Source organism: Pelodiscus sinensis, chromosome 2 (assembly GCF_049634645.1).
Source record: "Pelodiscus sinensis isolate JC-2024 chromosome 2, ASM4963464v1, whole genome shotgun sequence".
Lineage (NCBI taxonomy): Eukaryota > Metazoa > Chordata > Testudines > Trionychidae > Pelodiscus > Pelodiscus sinensis.
The window spans coordinates 84,465,747-84,483,432 of NC_134712.1; the positions used below are offsets into that span (position 1 = coordinate 84,465,747).

At 38.4% G+C, this 17,686-nt stretch overlaps 1 protein-coding gene across 11 annotated transcripts in view; it reads left to right on the top strand.

Annotated features, from left to right (window-relative positions):
* The window catches only part of PTPRM (protein tyrosine phosphatase receptor type M), a 690,600-nt gene that overhangs the window by 590,653 nt on the left and 82,261 nt on the right, over positions 1–17,686 (top strand). For all 11 annotated transcript variants that reach the window (XM_075920958.1, XM_075920953.1, XM_075920954.1 and 8 more), the window contains one exon: positions 17,500–17,587. In XM_075920958.1, coding sequence (XP_075777073.1) covers positions 17,500–17,587 — 88 coding nt within the window. The remainder of the gene's footprint in view (positions 1–17,499; positions 17,588–17,686) is intronic.

A 17,686-nucleotide genomic window follows, 5' to 3' on the forward strand; every position in this document is an offset into this window, starting at 1 on the left:
TACCAATAAAGAGGTTCCAACTCACAGGGCACATAAAGTTCTGGCATCCCTTTGCAAATTGGTACAGGTGAGCGTGGAATACACACACAAAGCTGTGCCAATTTATGCCAAATATGAGGCTAACATCGGTCCAAATATTTGCTCATTTATAAATCAGTTAAAGTAAGAAGCCTAGATACCAATAATGATTAATACAATATAAATACCTAAAAGGAAACCACAAAATTCTACTTAGCTGCCATGCAGTACCCAAAAAAGCATATCAATACTAATTTTGTTGTTCTGTTTCAGTTATAACTTTAAATAAGTGCCATGCACAGAGCACTCCAAAAGTTACATTTGTCTATATTCTATTACTGTATGTAGATTTGCCCATAAACCACATCCCCTTTCCTATGCTGAACTGTGACTCCTACAGCTCCGGTGAATGTTTATTTCAGCCTATGGTATTTTAGTCAGAATTGTGGTGTGGTCAGCGGCAGATATACGGCAGGGCGAGCAGGGCGGCTGCCCCGGGCCCCGTGCTTCAATAGGCCCCACACACATGCTGCTACCTCTCGGCTGTGGCCATGGTGCATGCACAAAATTGTGCTGCCCCAGGCCCCCGTTTCAATAGGCCTCGTGCCCTGGGCCCCGCAAAATTCTCATCCGCCACTGGGTGTGGTTATTAGTTTGTGTGTAGCAGAGTTAGCCACTCTGTGTGCACAGTTAGTTTCTTTTTTGGTCCATAGTCCAGTGTATTTTTCTTGATAAAATTTGGTCTGTAGTGTTTAGATTTCTTAGTATATTAATATCTGTACAGTTTTGTTAGTAGAAATGTCATAAATATGTACTTTATTAGATTATTTTAAACAATATGTAATTTGTTTAATGAGAAACAGATGCCTGGAACTTTCATATTGCCTATAAAAGAAATATTTATACAGAGATTCAATTTTAAAAAGTTTTGTTCTATGGCAAGATGCAGAGAATAAAGGCATCTGTTGTTATTCAGCTGAGTTTTTATAATGTCGGTCCCCATCAATTAATCTAACCTGAGTGTATGAGTCTAATGAAAGGAAACATAGAATACAAATGTAGACTGTCAATGTATATAAATCTTGAAATGTCCATGCAGTACTGATAAATTGCTATATTTTGCTAAGAGTATACAAACAGCAACCAGAGAGGCAGTTTGTACATAACAAATGCTGCTAAGCCTAAGTCTTTATTACTGAAAGATTCTTTAGATATTCAACAAAAATAAAGTCTGAACAAAGAGTCTAACAAGGTTATATGTTTGCAGAGCTCTCTGACATCAAAAAAGATCCTCCTCATAATGTCGTGGGTGTGATATTACCTGCAGAACCGTTGTTATTCCCTTTTTTGTTCTTGAAGCCATGCATAATTCAAGTTTTTTGCACAATTCGTGTTCTTTATTTTATGCAACAGGTTCTTGCACACTTGTGGAGGAAAATTCATTTTAAAAAGACAAATCTAATTCCATTAACTGATGTGTTACTTTTCATTGTCAACCACTCAGCTCTGTGCCCTGTTATCAAAACTTGCTCTCGTGTCTAGTATGCTTAGTACTTCACCTGACAAGAGGAATGCTTTTCTTTAGACCTAAATTAGTTTCATTAGCTATCCTTTCTTTTATGTTTCCTGTGAACCGCGGGTCTGAGTCATCACTTTCCTACACCCTTGGGCAGTTGTTGACACCAGTGCAAAGTACATGTAAAATGCTTCCAAACCAGAAAACAACAGTAAATTTGTGCCTTTGTCTTCTGAGGCACTTGAATTGCTATCACAGATGATGGATGTTGGCTTTGCTGTCATTCCACCATACACCTATTCCACTGTAATCCTATCAGAAAACATGCTGAATATTCTCTGATGATGCCAACTAATATTAGAATTTCCCATGTTCTCCCATATCTAGCCATTATAGAGGTGCCGTGGCTTTGAATTTGTGTGTGTGGTGTAAAAAAAAAAGGGCAAAGAAAGGGCAAAGAATCACTCAAACTGTAGTGATTAGAACCCTTGTTATGTTGGATAGTAAACATATGTTTATAAGAATTCTGGGGTTCTTTTGTCAGATCTTCAAGCAATTCCAGCTGCTTTGAGTCATATGGAATTGGGCATGTAAAAGTTCCATTATAATGGCATAGCTAGTCTTTTTTGTTGCAAGCTTTCAGTCATGCGATTTGTTCTGCTGTTGATGTGGTGACAAGATAGTAATACCAACAATCTGATGTCAGAACAGTGATGTAAACATGTTTTTGAGGGAGTGACAGTTTGTGTGGATGGAATATTAAACCAAAATGTTTTTCTTCTTTACTGTTAAAACAACACAAACCACTTCTGCTTCTCTGGAGCCATCAATTGAGTCTGAGTCAACTGCCTGTGATTTCCCTCCTTCTCTCCCCATTACATATCTGAATAAAGTGTGCATGAGGGATAAGAACAGGGAGCTATTTTCCTAATCTTTCTCTTATGTTAAAATATATATTCTACTAATATTTTTGAAAGTTCGCAACCCAAATTGTGTTAGTTTTAACCAATGAAACAGTACTACAGTATATAAAATAATAGAAGATTTACCCAACATTGCTTGGGTCCTTAGCTTAAATAAGTTTTGTTTTTGTTTTTAAATTTAGATCATTATTCTGGGGTGGACTTGGGGATGAGGGATTCAGTATGCAGGCCACAGCTGGGGAGAGAGCACAACTCCAGCCTTCTCTTGCCACAGTAGCTTGGGGTCAGGTGAGAAGCACCTGTCCATGGCCGCTGCAGCAAAATCTGACAGATGTGGATATCTGAAGATATAAAGCTGCAAAAACATGTGGCTATCTGAAGATATAAATAGCAGTCTTACTGTCCTCTTGTGGTCGTTCTATAGTACAGGTTGGACCTCTCTGGTCCGGCACCCTCAGGACCTGACCAGTCCCGAACGAGGGAATTTGCCGGAGCAGGGGGGTCTCCTACCAGCTTCCCAGCCCACCTTCCCTCCCTGCTGCTTACCCTAGCCACCCTGCCACCAGGCTGCTGTGCTGCTGTTGCCCCGGCAGCCCCGGACTGCTTTGGGCCCAGCCCCACTGCTACAGCTTCCGCGTCCCCAGCCCTGCTACCACAGATGCTGCTGGATGAGGGAATCCTGGGTTTTGGAGGTCCAACCTGTATAACTGTCCCTGCCACCAGAGCCCTCCCTTTCTACTTTATGAGAAAATATCAATCCAGGCACATCCCATTATCCTGGTATGACCAAACCACTATCTTGCTGTAAGTTATGATAAGAGGAAATGCCTACCGAATTTGGAGATCCTAGCTCTTACCATTCAGGAAGAGTTCCTGAACAACAGTCTCATGGGCAGAGACACAGATACATATTTCTAAAATATATAGGAAGAAGAAGACAAGCTCACTTATAGCCCTGCACAGATACAAAATTTGTGTCCACAATCAATCTGCAAAACCAGATGTAGATATAAAGCAGATATTTACAGATTGCAGGATACTAAAAATCACCACTGTTTTGAAACAGCATTGTTGCTTTTTCTCAACTACCTTAAAGAAAGTAAGAAATGCAACAAAGACCATTCAGAACTCTAATTGTTTTTATAAAGTATCCTTTGATAATATGGGAAACAGTAGCAGAAGTTCAGAGCGCCAGAGGTCCCATACAAAAACCTACACAGCATTTATATGTAAGGAACATCTTCAACATCCTACTGCATTGCTCGGTAGATTTTCTCCCTTCAAAGGCCTGGTAGCAGGACAATCTTTCTTACTAGTCTATAGGGACTGGACACTACATCTTCCAGAATTTATTAACAGTGGCGGCCCGTCAATACAGGAGAACTAGGCAGTCACCTAGGGCGCCAAGATAAATGGCCATTGAGGGCTTTGGAGGCGAGGGTGCCGATTGCGCGTTTCGCCTAGGGAGCCAGTTGCCGGCAGCTCATCTAGGGCCGCTCCTGTTTATTAATACTGCTCCTTTGTTAATCAAGTGGGTTTCTTATGCAACAGCACATAGTTCATCCTTCCATCCCTACTATTGCAAACTTAGGCAGTGACAGACCATTGCTTTTTGTTTTTCTTTTGTTGTTCCAGATGCATTTTTAAGAGCATTTGGTAAGTTGCTCCTGATTTTAGATCACTTTGAATTAGAGGGTTTCATACGTACAGGTCAGACATCAAAATAAGGCAATTCAATTTTTTCAGACACCCCCTTACCTATATCAGCTGCAAGTAGATGTGAGGCTATACAGAAACATTATACTCACATGTTTTGAAATTAGTATATTAAAAAAAACAGTTCGCATTTACTATTTTTATTCTGATTATTTTCTATATATTTTAAATATTTTTCTAAATTATAATGTGATGGGATTTATCTGTAAGGATGATGAGGAAACCTCTAGGACCAGTATTTTTCTCTAGGTTAATTAATACCTGTTGGACAGGGGACACAGTTTCTGATAAAGAGGAAGAGGCCTCAGGATGACAGTGGGAAGAAAACCCAGACTGTTAACTCTGTTCAGAGCCTGAGCTGGGAGTTCCAGATGCAGGACTGGCAGGCATACTCCTCACTGTTGAGGGATCCTGCTGGTGCCACAGGTTTCATTTTTCTCCTCGGACCAGAAGCGCAAGCAGGCTGGAAGTCATAGTCACCAGAGTAGACTGGACAGTAACCCAGATGTTGGAAAGGCCTGTTGGTTGGAAAGGAGGCTGGTGTTTAGGGCTCTCTTTATTTTACAACAAGGGGAAACTCAGAAGGAATGAGAGAGGGTGAGAAGTGTCTCCGAAAGGAAGAGACAAGTATCTTCTCAAACCAACAAAAAAGTGTGATTGCAAACAGTGGTGACTTCGAGGCAGACCTTTCTGTATATAGCCATGTGGAGAATAGAACACCCTAGCAGGAAAGTGGTTTTATTTGTTTCTTTGAAAGGACATTGCAAGTATGGCCCTTGTGTGTCTTGGCCTGCTGTAGTGTTCTTACTTTCCTTATAATATGAAACATTTTCCTGTGGAGAAAACAGAATGTGCATAAAACTCTGTGGTCCATATATGAGTTCCAAGCTTTGCTCTTGTGGTTTGTTAGTATGTCACGTTTCTCCTTAGCAGAATTAAAACCATATTACTCAAGCCTGTTTTTTTTTCTTATTATCCTTTCTGTCTTACCTAAAATGGCCCATGTAGAGGAGGAGCCTTTGTGGTTCATTGAATGAACTATCAATCTCTGGATAGTACTTTATTGCTTTTGAAAGTTCAGGTCAGTTGATTGTATGTTACAATATAGTTGAAGGTAGGAGTCTTTCATATTTGCTTTCCAAAACTCACTGTTTTTGTTTGCTTTTGTCTCCTACCACTTTTGGCTTTATTTTCACCAGCAATGTTTTCTGAGCAGTAGCCCCCATCTTCCTGGGAGTTTTATTACTTTCAAGGTATTTCTAAACATTATTATTCTAAATGAACAACTACATGACTACCAATGGATATGATCAAGTTTCTTCTGCTGGAGTCAGCTATTAATTTGAAAAAGTCAGCATGTTCCTGTTCCATCTTTTAGCTGCTTTTCTTTTAAATTCTGAGCTCAATGTATTTAGAGTGATTTCATTCTCTTGATAAAATAAAAACAAATAATATTAGGACTTTCTTTTGGTTTGTCTAGAAATGTGTCAGAGTGCAGTTGTCTGACAAATTTATAACTTACTATTGTGGCTCACAGAATTGGGTAAATATTACTCACCCAGTTAGAATTTTTCCTTCACATAAGGGGGCTCTCCAAAGAGCAGAGGTGCAGAGCATATATGAATGGGAGTCTCCAGTTGATTGCACTTTCCATTGAATTGAGCTCATTGACATAAATAAACAAAGGAATATTGTACTCATACTAATAATTATTTTAAAATTATTATTTGGAGCTCAAAATCTTAACAAACATTTTTGTAATATTTCTTTTCTTGCTATTTTAAAAAATATTTTGATTTTGTTTTTCAAAATATTGGTTATATTTAAATCCATTTCCCATCTCTTTCCTTTTCTTGTACGGAGGGAAAAAAATAGTAACTCCTGTGACCTTCTTCGCAGCACATTGTAGCTTCATGTTCAGCTTTAATTGACATTTCATTAGCTCTTTGAAACTGTTCCCTCAGGCAAGCTCTCATTATATGTAAAGTAATTCAAACATCACAGTGTAACTCAGGGTGGGGGGGTCCAGAGAAGAGGTGATAGGCTCTATCAGGAGAGGGGATAGGATTAGAAATTCTTTATCCTGAAGAAGAATTCTAAGACTTTTAAACATCTTTTCTGAACCCACATGTCAGTTAAGATTCCTGAATTTAACACAGAAATATGGTAACTGAGAGATTTCTGATTTTTAAGAGCTGCTTTGCAAGAAATGCTTTGCTTGTGACAAAGGCAATCTGAAGGGCTTTTCTGGAAGAAAGTATAGAAGAGTAAGAAACACAAAATGTTTTCAGATTCTAACTGAATACCTGTGCACACATGTAAATACATACAGGCAGTCCCCGGGTTACATGGATCCGACTTACATCGGATCCCTACTTACAAACTGGGTGAGGCAACCCCGCACTAGCTGCTTCCCCCCAGCAGACCAGGGAGACGTGAAGCTAGTGCCCCCCCCCCCCCCCCCAGCAAACCAGGGAGACACGGAGCGGCTTTTCTCAGCAGACACCTCAGCTTGAGAATAAAGGACTGAGGGAAGTGAGGTGTGGGAGAATAAAACTGAGCTCTGGAGAAATGTTTGGCTAGAGTTTCCCCTACAATATGTACCAGTTCCGACTTGCATACAAATTCAACTTAAGAACAAACCTACAGTCCCTATCTTGTACGTAACCCGGGGACTGCCTGTACTCCGACCCTCTCAGCATAAATGGTGATAAACAATGCGATGCCAATTAAAGCTGCTACTGTGAGATGGTTTTATATTTTCAGATAAAATATAAATCCATTCCTCTTCTCCTACAAAGGCTGATCCAGCCTTAATAAATACTAGGGAAAACATGAGCCACAGACCAACCTTAATTAATACCAGTAACAACTATTTTATTAGAATCAGCAGCACACTGCAATATCAGTCAGTGATCCACTGAGGTTCTTAGGAGTCTGCTACTGTGGCTTCTTTATAAAAGTGAGAAGCAAAACAGCACTAGATACTGTAAAATCACTTTCTGCAGAACTCAGAAGGGAAGGGATTTAAACCCACCTGAGACATTGGCAGCAATTCATCCATTAATAATTACTTTGGACCTTTCCTCTCCTGACCTGTGGTAGCGGTGGTGGCCTTTCAAGATGAGGCTTTTGGAAGATGAAGGGAAACAGAGGAAAATGGCAGCTAATTTTATAAATACATTCTACTGCCTAATTCAGAGCATAGCATTAGCATCAGTCTTGGAAGATGCTGTTGAAAGTAGGCTTGGTAAATATCAGTTAATGGAATAGTCGATTAACCTCGTGAATTCTTATCAGTTGACTATTCTATGATCCCTGGGGATGGGGCTGGCAACCAGGGCACTCTGGCCCCACTCCAGAGGAGCCCCCTGCCACTCCACACTGCTGCCTCTGTATCAAAGGCATGGGGTGCCAGGTAGGAGCTATCTCTGCGAGGGGAGCCAGTTTAAAAACCAGCTCCCCTTGCGGACCAGCTGCCTGGCGCTTCATACTGCTTCCTCTGATACAGAGGCAGCAGTGTGGGGTGGCAGCAGTCCCCTGCCAAGGGTAGGGGCTGAACTCCCGGACCCAGCACGAGCCAGAACTGAGCTAGGCTGCCTGCCCACCTGGCTCCTAATACACTTTAAATGCAGAGCCATAGTGGGGATAGGTCTCAGAGCCAGCACGAGCCAGGTCTGAGCTGGGCTGCTGGCCAGCCTGTTAAAAAATTTACTGGCGGGGGAGAGGGACAAATGCATGTAGTCTATAGCATTTAACCTATACGCTTTTGCTTGCCAGTTAATCGACTACACTATTGCATCCCTAATTGGAAGATGATATGATCCTCTGGTAGATGTGTAGCCTGCTACACACATTGCAAAGATTCACTGGACTGGGTGAGAGGATGGCCTCCCCTTTTCCCTGAAAACAACTAACACTCCAAGTGTGGGCTTCTTCAAAACTGTTTTGTTTTTCAGGTTAGGAATAGTGCACATCTTTTGCTGTGAGATCATTATTTTCATAAGCTAAGCAGGGCCAGTCTAAGGTGCTACAGCAAATGGCTTTTAGTGATTCATCAGGTGTATCTCTCCCCACTGAAGCAAAACTGAATCACTGCCACACATTGTGAGACAGATTGTGTCCCCAGAGGGAAACAAGCATCCCATGTGCAGACTTAAGGCAAGTTGGGGGGACACATGGAATGCTGCCTCATTTCTTTAATGTGAGATCTCCACTCCCAATTTTCCAGAACTAGCTTCGGCAGATGTCTACACAATTCTCGACATCCCTCCCCCCCCCAAAACTGCAGCCTGGTAGCAGGGTGATCCTTTTTCCTGTCTTGCCCAGTTAATTTGTGTGTTCATTTGAAACAGGTAGCAAAGTTTAGAGTGCCCCTAAAACAGTGGTTCTCAACTCGTTTCAGCCCATGGACCACCAGGCCAATCAAAAAATTTTTGTGGACCACCTCCTTTTTGAGACATGATAAAAAAGAGCAGACAATGAACATTTTGGTTTGAAATTTATTTCTTACTAACAGATTTTTGGATTCTCTTTTCACTGACAAGCTTTTTAATGTTTGGAGTGGTACTTGATAATGCGCAATGAATATCACTTTCCACTGCAAGCTGATTCCTTTGTTTGGACTTAACATGCAACAAACATGAAAATCCAGTCTCACACATATAAATTGATGCAAATGGCAAAATAAATCTGAGTTCGTGTGCTGACAGATTTGGGTAACTCCCGGTCACGCTGGCCCAAAATTTCTCTATGGTAGACTGCTGGTACACATCCTGAGCTGCAAAATCATTTTTCAGATCCAAGAATTCCTCCTGCAGATCCTCTGGAACACTATTAACATCTGTTGTAAATGGATTCCTGTTGAAAGATAATCTATCCCTTGTCCTGTCCACCTCCGGAAGGTATCGTTGGAATTCGTCTCGTAGATTCCGTAAATGATCGAGAATTTGTGTCCGAATGGCTTCCTTTTCCCTGAGCATGGCATCCACATATGGAAATTGAGCCAAATTATTGCCTTTGACTCTTACTATCCAGAGTTCCAATTTGTCAAGAAAAGCCTTGATGATGCTTTGGTGAGAGATCAGATTTGCACCTTTCCCTTGCATCTGAACATTCAGTTTGTTCAAGATTCCAAAAATATCGACAAGATACGCAAGTTATAAATTTGACTGCATCGGCATATTTCGGAATTCCTCTTTCCCTTGAGCCTGGAGAAATAAATCCAACTCCTCTCTCAGTTGAAAAACTCTATTGAGTACGTTCCCCGCTGACAACCACCAAACAGAAGTATAGAACAGCAACACATCAAAGTCAGAAGCCATGTCCAGACAAAATCTTTTGAACAGTCTGGTGTTCAGAGCCAATGATTTGATGTGATTCACCACTTTCACCAACCCTTTGAAAATGGCATTCAGTTGATCAGGCAATGTTTTTGATGCCAAAGCTTCCCTATGAATGAAGTGATGAACTCCGGTTACCATTGGAGCACCACGTTTCACCAGTGTTTGGAAGTCCGATCTTGAGCCCATCATGGCAGGTGCACCATCAGTGGTGACACCCACAATATTTACCCAATCCAGACCATGTACTTCAAAGAAAATTTTAACAATTTCCATCACATCCTGAGCCTTTGTGGTGGTATCAAGAGTCTTACAAAAAAGAAACTTGTCTTTGAAGTCTCCCTCAACCATATATCGTGTGAATACCAATAGCTGAGAGCACAATGTGACGTCGGTCAATTCATCCAATTGTATGGCATTCATCCCATTGTATGAAATTCTTTATTTCATCCACAACTTGTTCATTGATGTTCTGTGATATCTCATTTGTCAGTCTCGATACTGTGTCGTTAGAGACAGATATATCATTCAGCTTCCTTGTTCCTTCCTCGCCAGGAACAAGCCTCACCATCTCTTTTGCACAGGGGAGCACAAGTTGCTCTACAATGGTATGAGGCTTCTTGGCCTGTGCAACTTTGTATGCAACAATGTAGGAAGCGCACACTGCATTGCTTGTCTCATTGTAGAATTCACGTGTTAAGTTGAGGCGCTGCCGTTTCAGACCTGATAACCGCCACTCAAAATAATCTTCATCCTTTTGCAGCAAGTTGAGGTGACACTTTTCGAGGTGGAGTTTCAGCTTAGCCGGCTTCATGGAGTCATTCCCCAAGGCTTTGAAACAAATAATACATTGTGGCAAATCCACACCTTCTTTTTCTTGACGAGTGAAGCTGAATTTGATGTAGTCCTCCAAAAACTTGTGCTTGACATTTCTTCCTGTTGTTGCCATTCTCAACAAACTACACCACACCTGTAAAACAGCACATGTAACACAGGACGAACGACACAGCAACCACTCAGCACGACGGTGGCGGCTACACTGACGCTCAGAGCCTCAAACGGAAGTTACTGGCAACACAACACGGTTGTGTCCTAGGTGACGCTATGGATGACACACCGTGTGCTTGTGAACACAGTGTAAAGCAGTCTAATGGCGGCATCTGCTCACGCCATGTGACTTTGGACAATGTTCCTGTGGACCACCAGTTGAGAACCACAGCCCTAAAACCGTTACCCACATAGCTTGAGGTACATCAGTACATCATATATCACCTTGATTCCTGCGCCCTTGTGTGTAATGATAGGTGTGAGCTGGGAACTCTCATTAATAAAAAACAAATCTCTGCATTATTACATACTCTTGGGTTATACCATTGAGATGCATAATTACATCCTATGGAAAATGATATAGGAAAGAGGAAGCAGTAACAAAAGTGTAGAACATGTTTCTTATTCAGGAAAAAAAAGATTGTGTATATGTGAAGTTCAGTTTCTTTCTGCATTCTGTTTTTCTAAAAATACTGAAGTAGTTGGTATTCAGTGGAGCCTGTATAGTTTCATTTGTATTGTTTTATAGACATTTTACTGCCATGAGTGGCGTCTAGGTTCACTGCCTTTCTCCAGAATGTATTAGACAGACTACTCAGAGACAACACTTTTAATTACATATTAAGCTGAATAAAACCAGGAGGTATTTATGAAAATCCCAAATACAGTACAGAAAAAACATCCACTCAAGTCCCCCCCAAAGCATGAATCTAATTTCATCAGAGGAAATAAGTACTGTTTGAGACTAACTAAATTTTACGTACACAAATTGAAAATATATCCTGTACATTAGTTACAGTATAAATGTGTATATGGTGCCCAGAGGGTTCTTCCTATAAAAGAAAGATCATAAAATACCTTCAACATACTATATTCATTGCATTAGCAATAAATCTGGAAGATGAATTATGTTAAGTTACTGCTAACTAGTATGCCAGGGAGTATGTTGCTAAATTAGAATTTTAATTGTGCTTCCTCCTTCATATTAATTCACATTGAACCTCATTTCAAAAACATCGTAAAGAATTTAAAATGGGATGAAGCTAATAGGGTCCTATAAATCTTAAAAAGGAGTATATGGAAATTACTCAAAAAACCTACAGAAAATAATAGAGAATGATTTCCTTATCTGCAGACGTTTTAAACCAAATAATAATATTTAATGAAAATTATATTGCTGCTGTTGAATTCTGTAAGAAATATCAGATACTAAAGCAATAGGAACCTGCATAAGAAACTGGATATAGATAAATTAGTCTAGTAATATGTAGAAAGTAATATCATTCTCTGTTAATTTCTATGGGACTGGGAGTGGGTGCCTTCAATGGATCACACAGAGTGACACACTCAGGGCAGACTGCAAAAATCAGATCAGACAATCCCCCAAATCTGGTGGTTTATTCTATGAGATTCACCAAGCCAGTAATAAAAGGCTTTTGCAGTATAACATTGGTTATCTAGAAGCCAGAGTCCTCCTTCGGCATCTCAGCCCTTGGCTCCCATCCAGACAAGCAGGTCTAATATAATGAGGGTTACTGAAAATCCAATTCACCATATGTGACATTCTGCTAATCAAAAGGATCGGATATTTACCCCTAGATCAATATGTATTTCAGATCCTACCCTGATATCAGGCAATCCTCCATTCCTTGGTAAATTAACTGAAGATTTATTAACAAAAGAAAATAGAAGGGTTATAAATTGTTTATAGATCACATACATATATAAGAATTTTGCAAATATTTGTAAGGTTTGTAGCAGTGATAGACTAGTGTACTGGCTTGCAAAAGTCTTTCTGGTAACTTTCGAAAGATTGGAAGGTTTTCAGTCTATAGAACATACTCCTTTTAGTTGTAAATCCATAGTCCAGAGAATTGGAGCAGGGAAGAGGCAAAAGAAAGAGGTCTTAGAGATCTTTTATACTTTTTGCCATGTGAAAATTTCAAAGAATCTGAGAGTGATTTTAAGAAGGCATCAATACCTTTTACTTGCTTTCCTCTGTCAGCTTTAATTGTTTTATAATTGATGTACACACTTCAGTTATGATAATGTGGTGATACACGCTTTATAAATCATAGGTAAATTACATAGATTACACAGACAGTTTAAGTTTACTAAGTCATAGTAAATTGAAAGATTCACATTATTTGAAGACTAGACTGACATGGATTATCAGTTATTTATGCTGACGGAGAAGGAAAGGCTGAGAGTAAATACAATCTCCTTTGGCCCCACCACTATCAAATTATCTTTCAATGACCAAAGCATCGCTATGAAATATTTTTTGTGCAGAGTGGGACTGCCACCACAGAGTGAGTTACATTCCTCTCAAATATTTGGGATGATGTTCAACGTGAAGACAGACTCCTTTATTAATAAAATATTTCGTCAGAGCTGCTTCATGAGTATGGATGTTGGTTTTTAAAACACTTCAAAAAAACAGCAGGAAATTCCAAAAAACTTTCTTTCAAAATCCAGTTGGGATGTACTGGTGACCAGCATACTTACTTATTATACCATTCACAAGGCCTGAAAGGCCAAGAACACCATGAAACCTGTACTGGCCACATAATTACATAAATAACCTGCTCATGGAAACACTCATGGGTGTGTTTAAAATAAACCATAGGTATAAGTTTTGCTGGATTTAGACCAAAATCATTTTAACTATAAAGAATATTCTATCATAACCTTAACTGTGACTCAAAATAAATGCAATTCTCTCATTAGTGATCTCAAAATACAAGCTCAACAACTGTCCGAATAAGTGATGTAAAAATTATACCTGTATGTGATCTTAAGAACACCCCAGAGCAAGACAGTAAACTGTTGTCACGCTATATATACAAAAGACAACATGTAAATCATTGGAAAATTAATAATTCACTAATCATTAATATTCTTGTGTGATGTCTGTACTGTTAATTCACAAAATAACTTCAAATAATATACATAATGTGTTTCAACCTGTCATGTCAGGGGAAGTTGATAAACATAAAGACAAACAAATGAGACCCATGCCTCTAAGGAGGCATGGCCAAATTCAGCAGGCTATTCATTTGTATTGGGGGTTACAGGAAGAGCTCATTAGCATAGTAAAAACACCAGCAGTGAAAGAACCAGCATGGAGTCTAATTCAGACAGCAACACATCTGTCCCAGGCAGGGAAAATTAACTTTATCTGGGAATAACCTCAGAGCAGTTGTTGTCAATCAAGGACTCCCCCAGGACATATCCAGAGGTCTTCCAGGAGGAACAACTCATTTTGAAATTTAGGCTACATAAAAAGCAGTAGTGAAGGCAGTATAAAGTAAAATGTCATAATTTGTACTACTGTGTATACTATACACAGAAAAATAAGTACAATATTTATATTCCAATTGATTTAGTACATAATTATATGGTAAAAATGAGAAAGTAAACAATTTTTTCAGTAATAGCGTACTGTGAAACTGTCCTATTATGGAAGCAAGTACTTTGAAAATAAGATGAAACTTGGGAATATGCAAGACAAATCAGATTCCGGAAAGGGGTTCACTAGTCTGGAAAAGTTTAGAGCCACTGCTTTAGAATAATACATTTCAAAGATTTACTGGACTATACATAGAAGGGGCTAGAAACCCTAAGTTATCCTTTATCTGAAGAGACAGAAACGGAGCATCCTGACTTCTTTAAAGTCTGCTGGCAGAGTCAGGTCAGTCGTGCTGTAAAAGAAACTTAGTGAGAAACACAACGAGAGAGCTTAGTTAGTTAAACCACGTTTTAATCTTAGAAGTATATTTGTACTTTGAGTCTTTTTTTGTTACCCTTTCTATGTTTATTCCTTATCCTTGGTATCTCTTAAACCTGTGATTTATATTAAACCTTAAATAGTATATTAAATCTGTGTATAATAAACTTGTTTCACTGTATACCAGTTCATTTTTTTGGTTAAAATAAAGTGTTTATTGACCACAGTTAAGATAGTAAGCTGCTGCATACTGTCTAAAGAAGCAGCAATCTTAACACCCTCTGAGGCTGTTTTTTGAGAGGGCAGAAGACTGCAAGAGACATCTCTGAAGAACTCAGCAGTTGGGTTTTTCTGATTGAAAACCACCAGCCTAGCAGATAACAATCTTAAATTTGTGGACCCCTATATTTTTCAGATAGAAGTGCAGACACCTTTGAAAATCTTAAAACGTAGTCTGTAGATCGCCACGAAACATATGTTGAAATCTACTGTGCTAGACTAAGTTTAGACTGGCAGAATCTGAAGAGTTTGTTGTCTGGATAGATATGTCAGAGAGTTGATGCATACTTTAGCAGTATTAAAACTCTCAACTGAGAGAGGTAGCACAGTAATTCAGAGTTCTGGAAACCCTGATTGTCCACAATGTGACACAATGAACAGCCTTAATGAAATTCCAAATATACATGATTGTATAATATATATCAACATTCTGTACTTTTCTGTTAAACTACATATAAACTTTATTATCAAAAACAGCTCTGTAAAGTACTTAATCAAAAATTTGTTCTGATAAAATTAAGTGATATGCACTTTAAAAATATCAGATAAAAAAATCTTACATTTAAAAGCAAATCAGTGGATCAGAGTTAAAGTTGTGCTGTAATGAAATATGCATTTCTTTGTACTTATTGTGAATAATGTGTATATTATGCAGGCAGCATAAAATTTATGAAGGCTTTAACTTTTCATTTCCTTGCTTTTCAGTACTTTCATTTTGTAAATGATGCGGTAGGTACTTACACCATTGTCACCTAGTAACCTAGCTGTTTTTATAAAAAGTGTTTCAGCTTTGGAATAATGGTAATACTACTATTTGCTAGGTAATGGTCTTCATTGGATGATTTCAAAGCACTTTACAAGGTAGATTAATTTTATGATCCTTACTTTAGAGATAGAAAAGCAGAGAAAGAGAGTGCATGAGTGACTCCCAGTCTGGTGCTCTGACCTTAAGACCACACACACGCACATGTCTCTATCTTGCAACCCCCACAATCATATTTTTAGACAGGTGCCAATATTTCTAATCCTAGGAATTTCTAAATATATAATCAAAATTCATCAATAAAAGTCAACTTTTATCATAGTTATCACACATTCTTACCTGAAATACTGCAGTTGTTTCCTAGTGTGTGCATCACAGTGCACTAACTCTTGGCAGTGTTTACTTTTTAATGTTGACCATTGCAGCTTGATTTAGAGCAAGCAAAGCCATTTTAGATTATTGCTTCTGTATTGATCATTCCGTATCCATGTTACAGTCCACAGTATAGCTGTACATTTTCAATTTAAAAAAAAATCATGGTTTTTTTTTTTCAATTGGTAAAAACTTACAAATTTGAAATTTCCATACTGAAATTTTCATTCTAATAAAAGATTATTTATTCAAAGTGCTCATTTTGGGGCTTGTCTCCCATTGACATCATTCTGTATCCATGTTACAGTCCACAGTATAGCTGTACATTTTCAATTTAAAAAAAAATCATGGGTTTTTTTTTTCAATTGGTAAAAACTTACAAATTTGAAATTTCCATACTGAAATTTTCATTCTAATAAAAGATTATTTATTCAAAGTGCTCATTTTGGGGCTTGTCTCCCATTGACTTTAGCAAGAAATTTAGAGCTTCTTTGGACTTTTCCTCCCTTAACTAGTGTAGTTTGTGAAGGATTTCATGGATGACGTGCTTGAGGTATGAAGAAAAAGGAGACAAATGGTAGTCCATTTTATAAGTACTTTCTAGCTGTTTTAGTGACTAATAGCTTGCTGTGTCTTTGCAGGATAGACACAGCAAGTTATTAGTCACTAAAACAGCTAGAAAGTACTTATAAAATAGATGACCATTTGTCTCCTTTTCCTTCACTTGTTTTCCCTGTCTGGCTTGGGAACTTGACTGTTTACTTTACTGTCCCAGAACAAATGTTCTGGTATTGTAGTGAATCATGGGTTTAGGATCTGGATTGGTGTACGTTCAAATGAAAAGATTAAAACATAAGTGTGACCATCCATTCTGACAATAAAAATCCTCATTAGTCCAATTAACACTAAACTCACAGAAAATATTTCAGCATAAAATGATATAATGAATTTGTGATACATTACATTACTTTTATGGACACAGTGCACACAGGCACTCAGTGAAAGTCATTTTAGAACCCAAAGTGCCCATGAAAAGTGCATAACAGAACTTGATTATTTTTTCTTATGCCAACAAGTAGTGTCTTTTATTAACATAAAGAGCACCATTCAGAGTTAGCACCTTCATTTTTATCTAATATTTACCCAACATCTATACTGTATTTAATAAAACTAATGCAAAGAATAAGACTGTATTTTTCATAAAATTGTCATTTTTCTTTCTTTCTAATAATCTTGGCAATGTTGTAAATAATGTTTTTAATAAAGAACCAATTGAATGCAAATTAAGAAAAATGCTGCTGTGTATTAAGAGACTGAATAGCCACCTATCTACCCCAAGGTAAACATGAAATTGTTTGTAGTATATTATTAATACAGTGTCTGTTTCTGTTATCAGTAGTATCACAGGGCTTATTGCAATTTTACATTGGTGTAATTAGGAGCAGAATTTGCACAATGCACATTAGCCAGTTACACTTAGCATTACAAGCACAGAACTTTTGCAAGGTTGACTAATTCTCCTCACACAAAAATCATTCTTGCTGATACACACTTTATTCTTGTGTCAAACTCTCCATGTGAAACATGGAACTGAAAAAAAGTGCTGTTCAAGGAATATCCTGGTATCATTATCAGATAAGCAAATGAGTTAAATATTGCTTTAACAACTATAATTTTGTCTGTTGTAGTGTTTCTTCCTCACTCCATTGCTTTATACTTTATTCTTAAGGTTCCTTTGCTACATACTGCATTTCTTAATGTCCCTTTCTTTCTTTTCTTTTTTTTTTAAATAGAGTTTCTTTGAAGGACAGTCTGCACCATGGGACTCAGCTAAGAAAGATGAGAACAGAATGAAGAATAGATATGGGAATATCATTGCATGTAAGTGTTGACAGCATAATTGTTCTACTATGTTAACTTCCTTTTAGTTTCCGGGAGACTGGGTGGGTGAGATAATATCTCTAACTGGACCAATTTCTG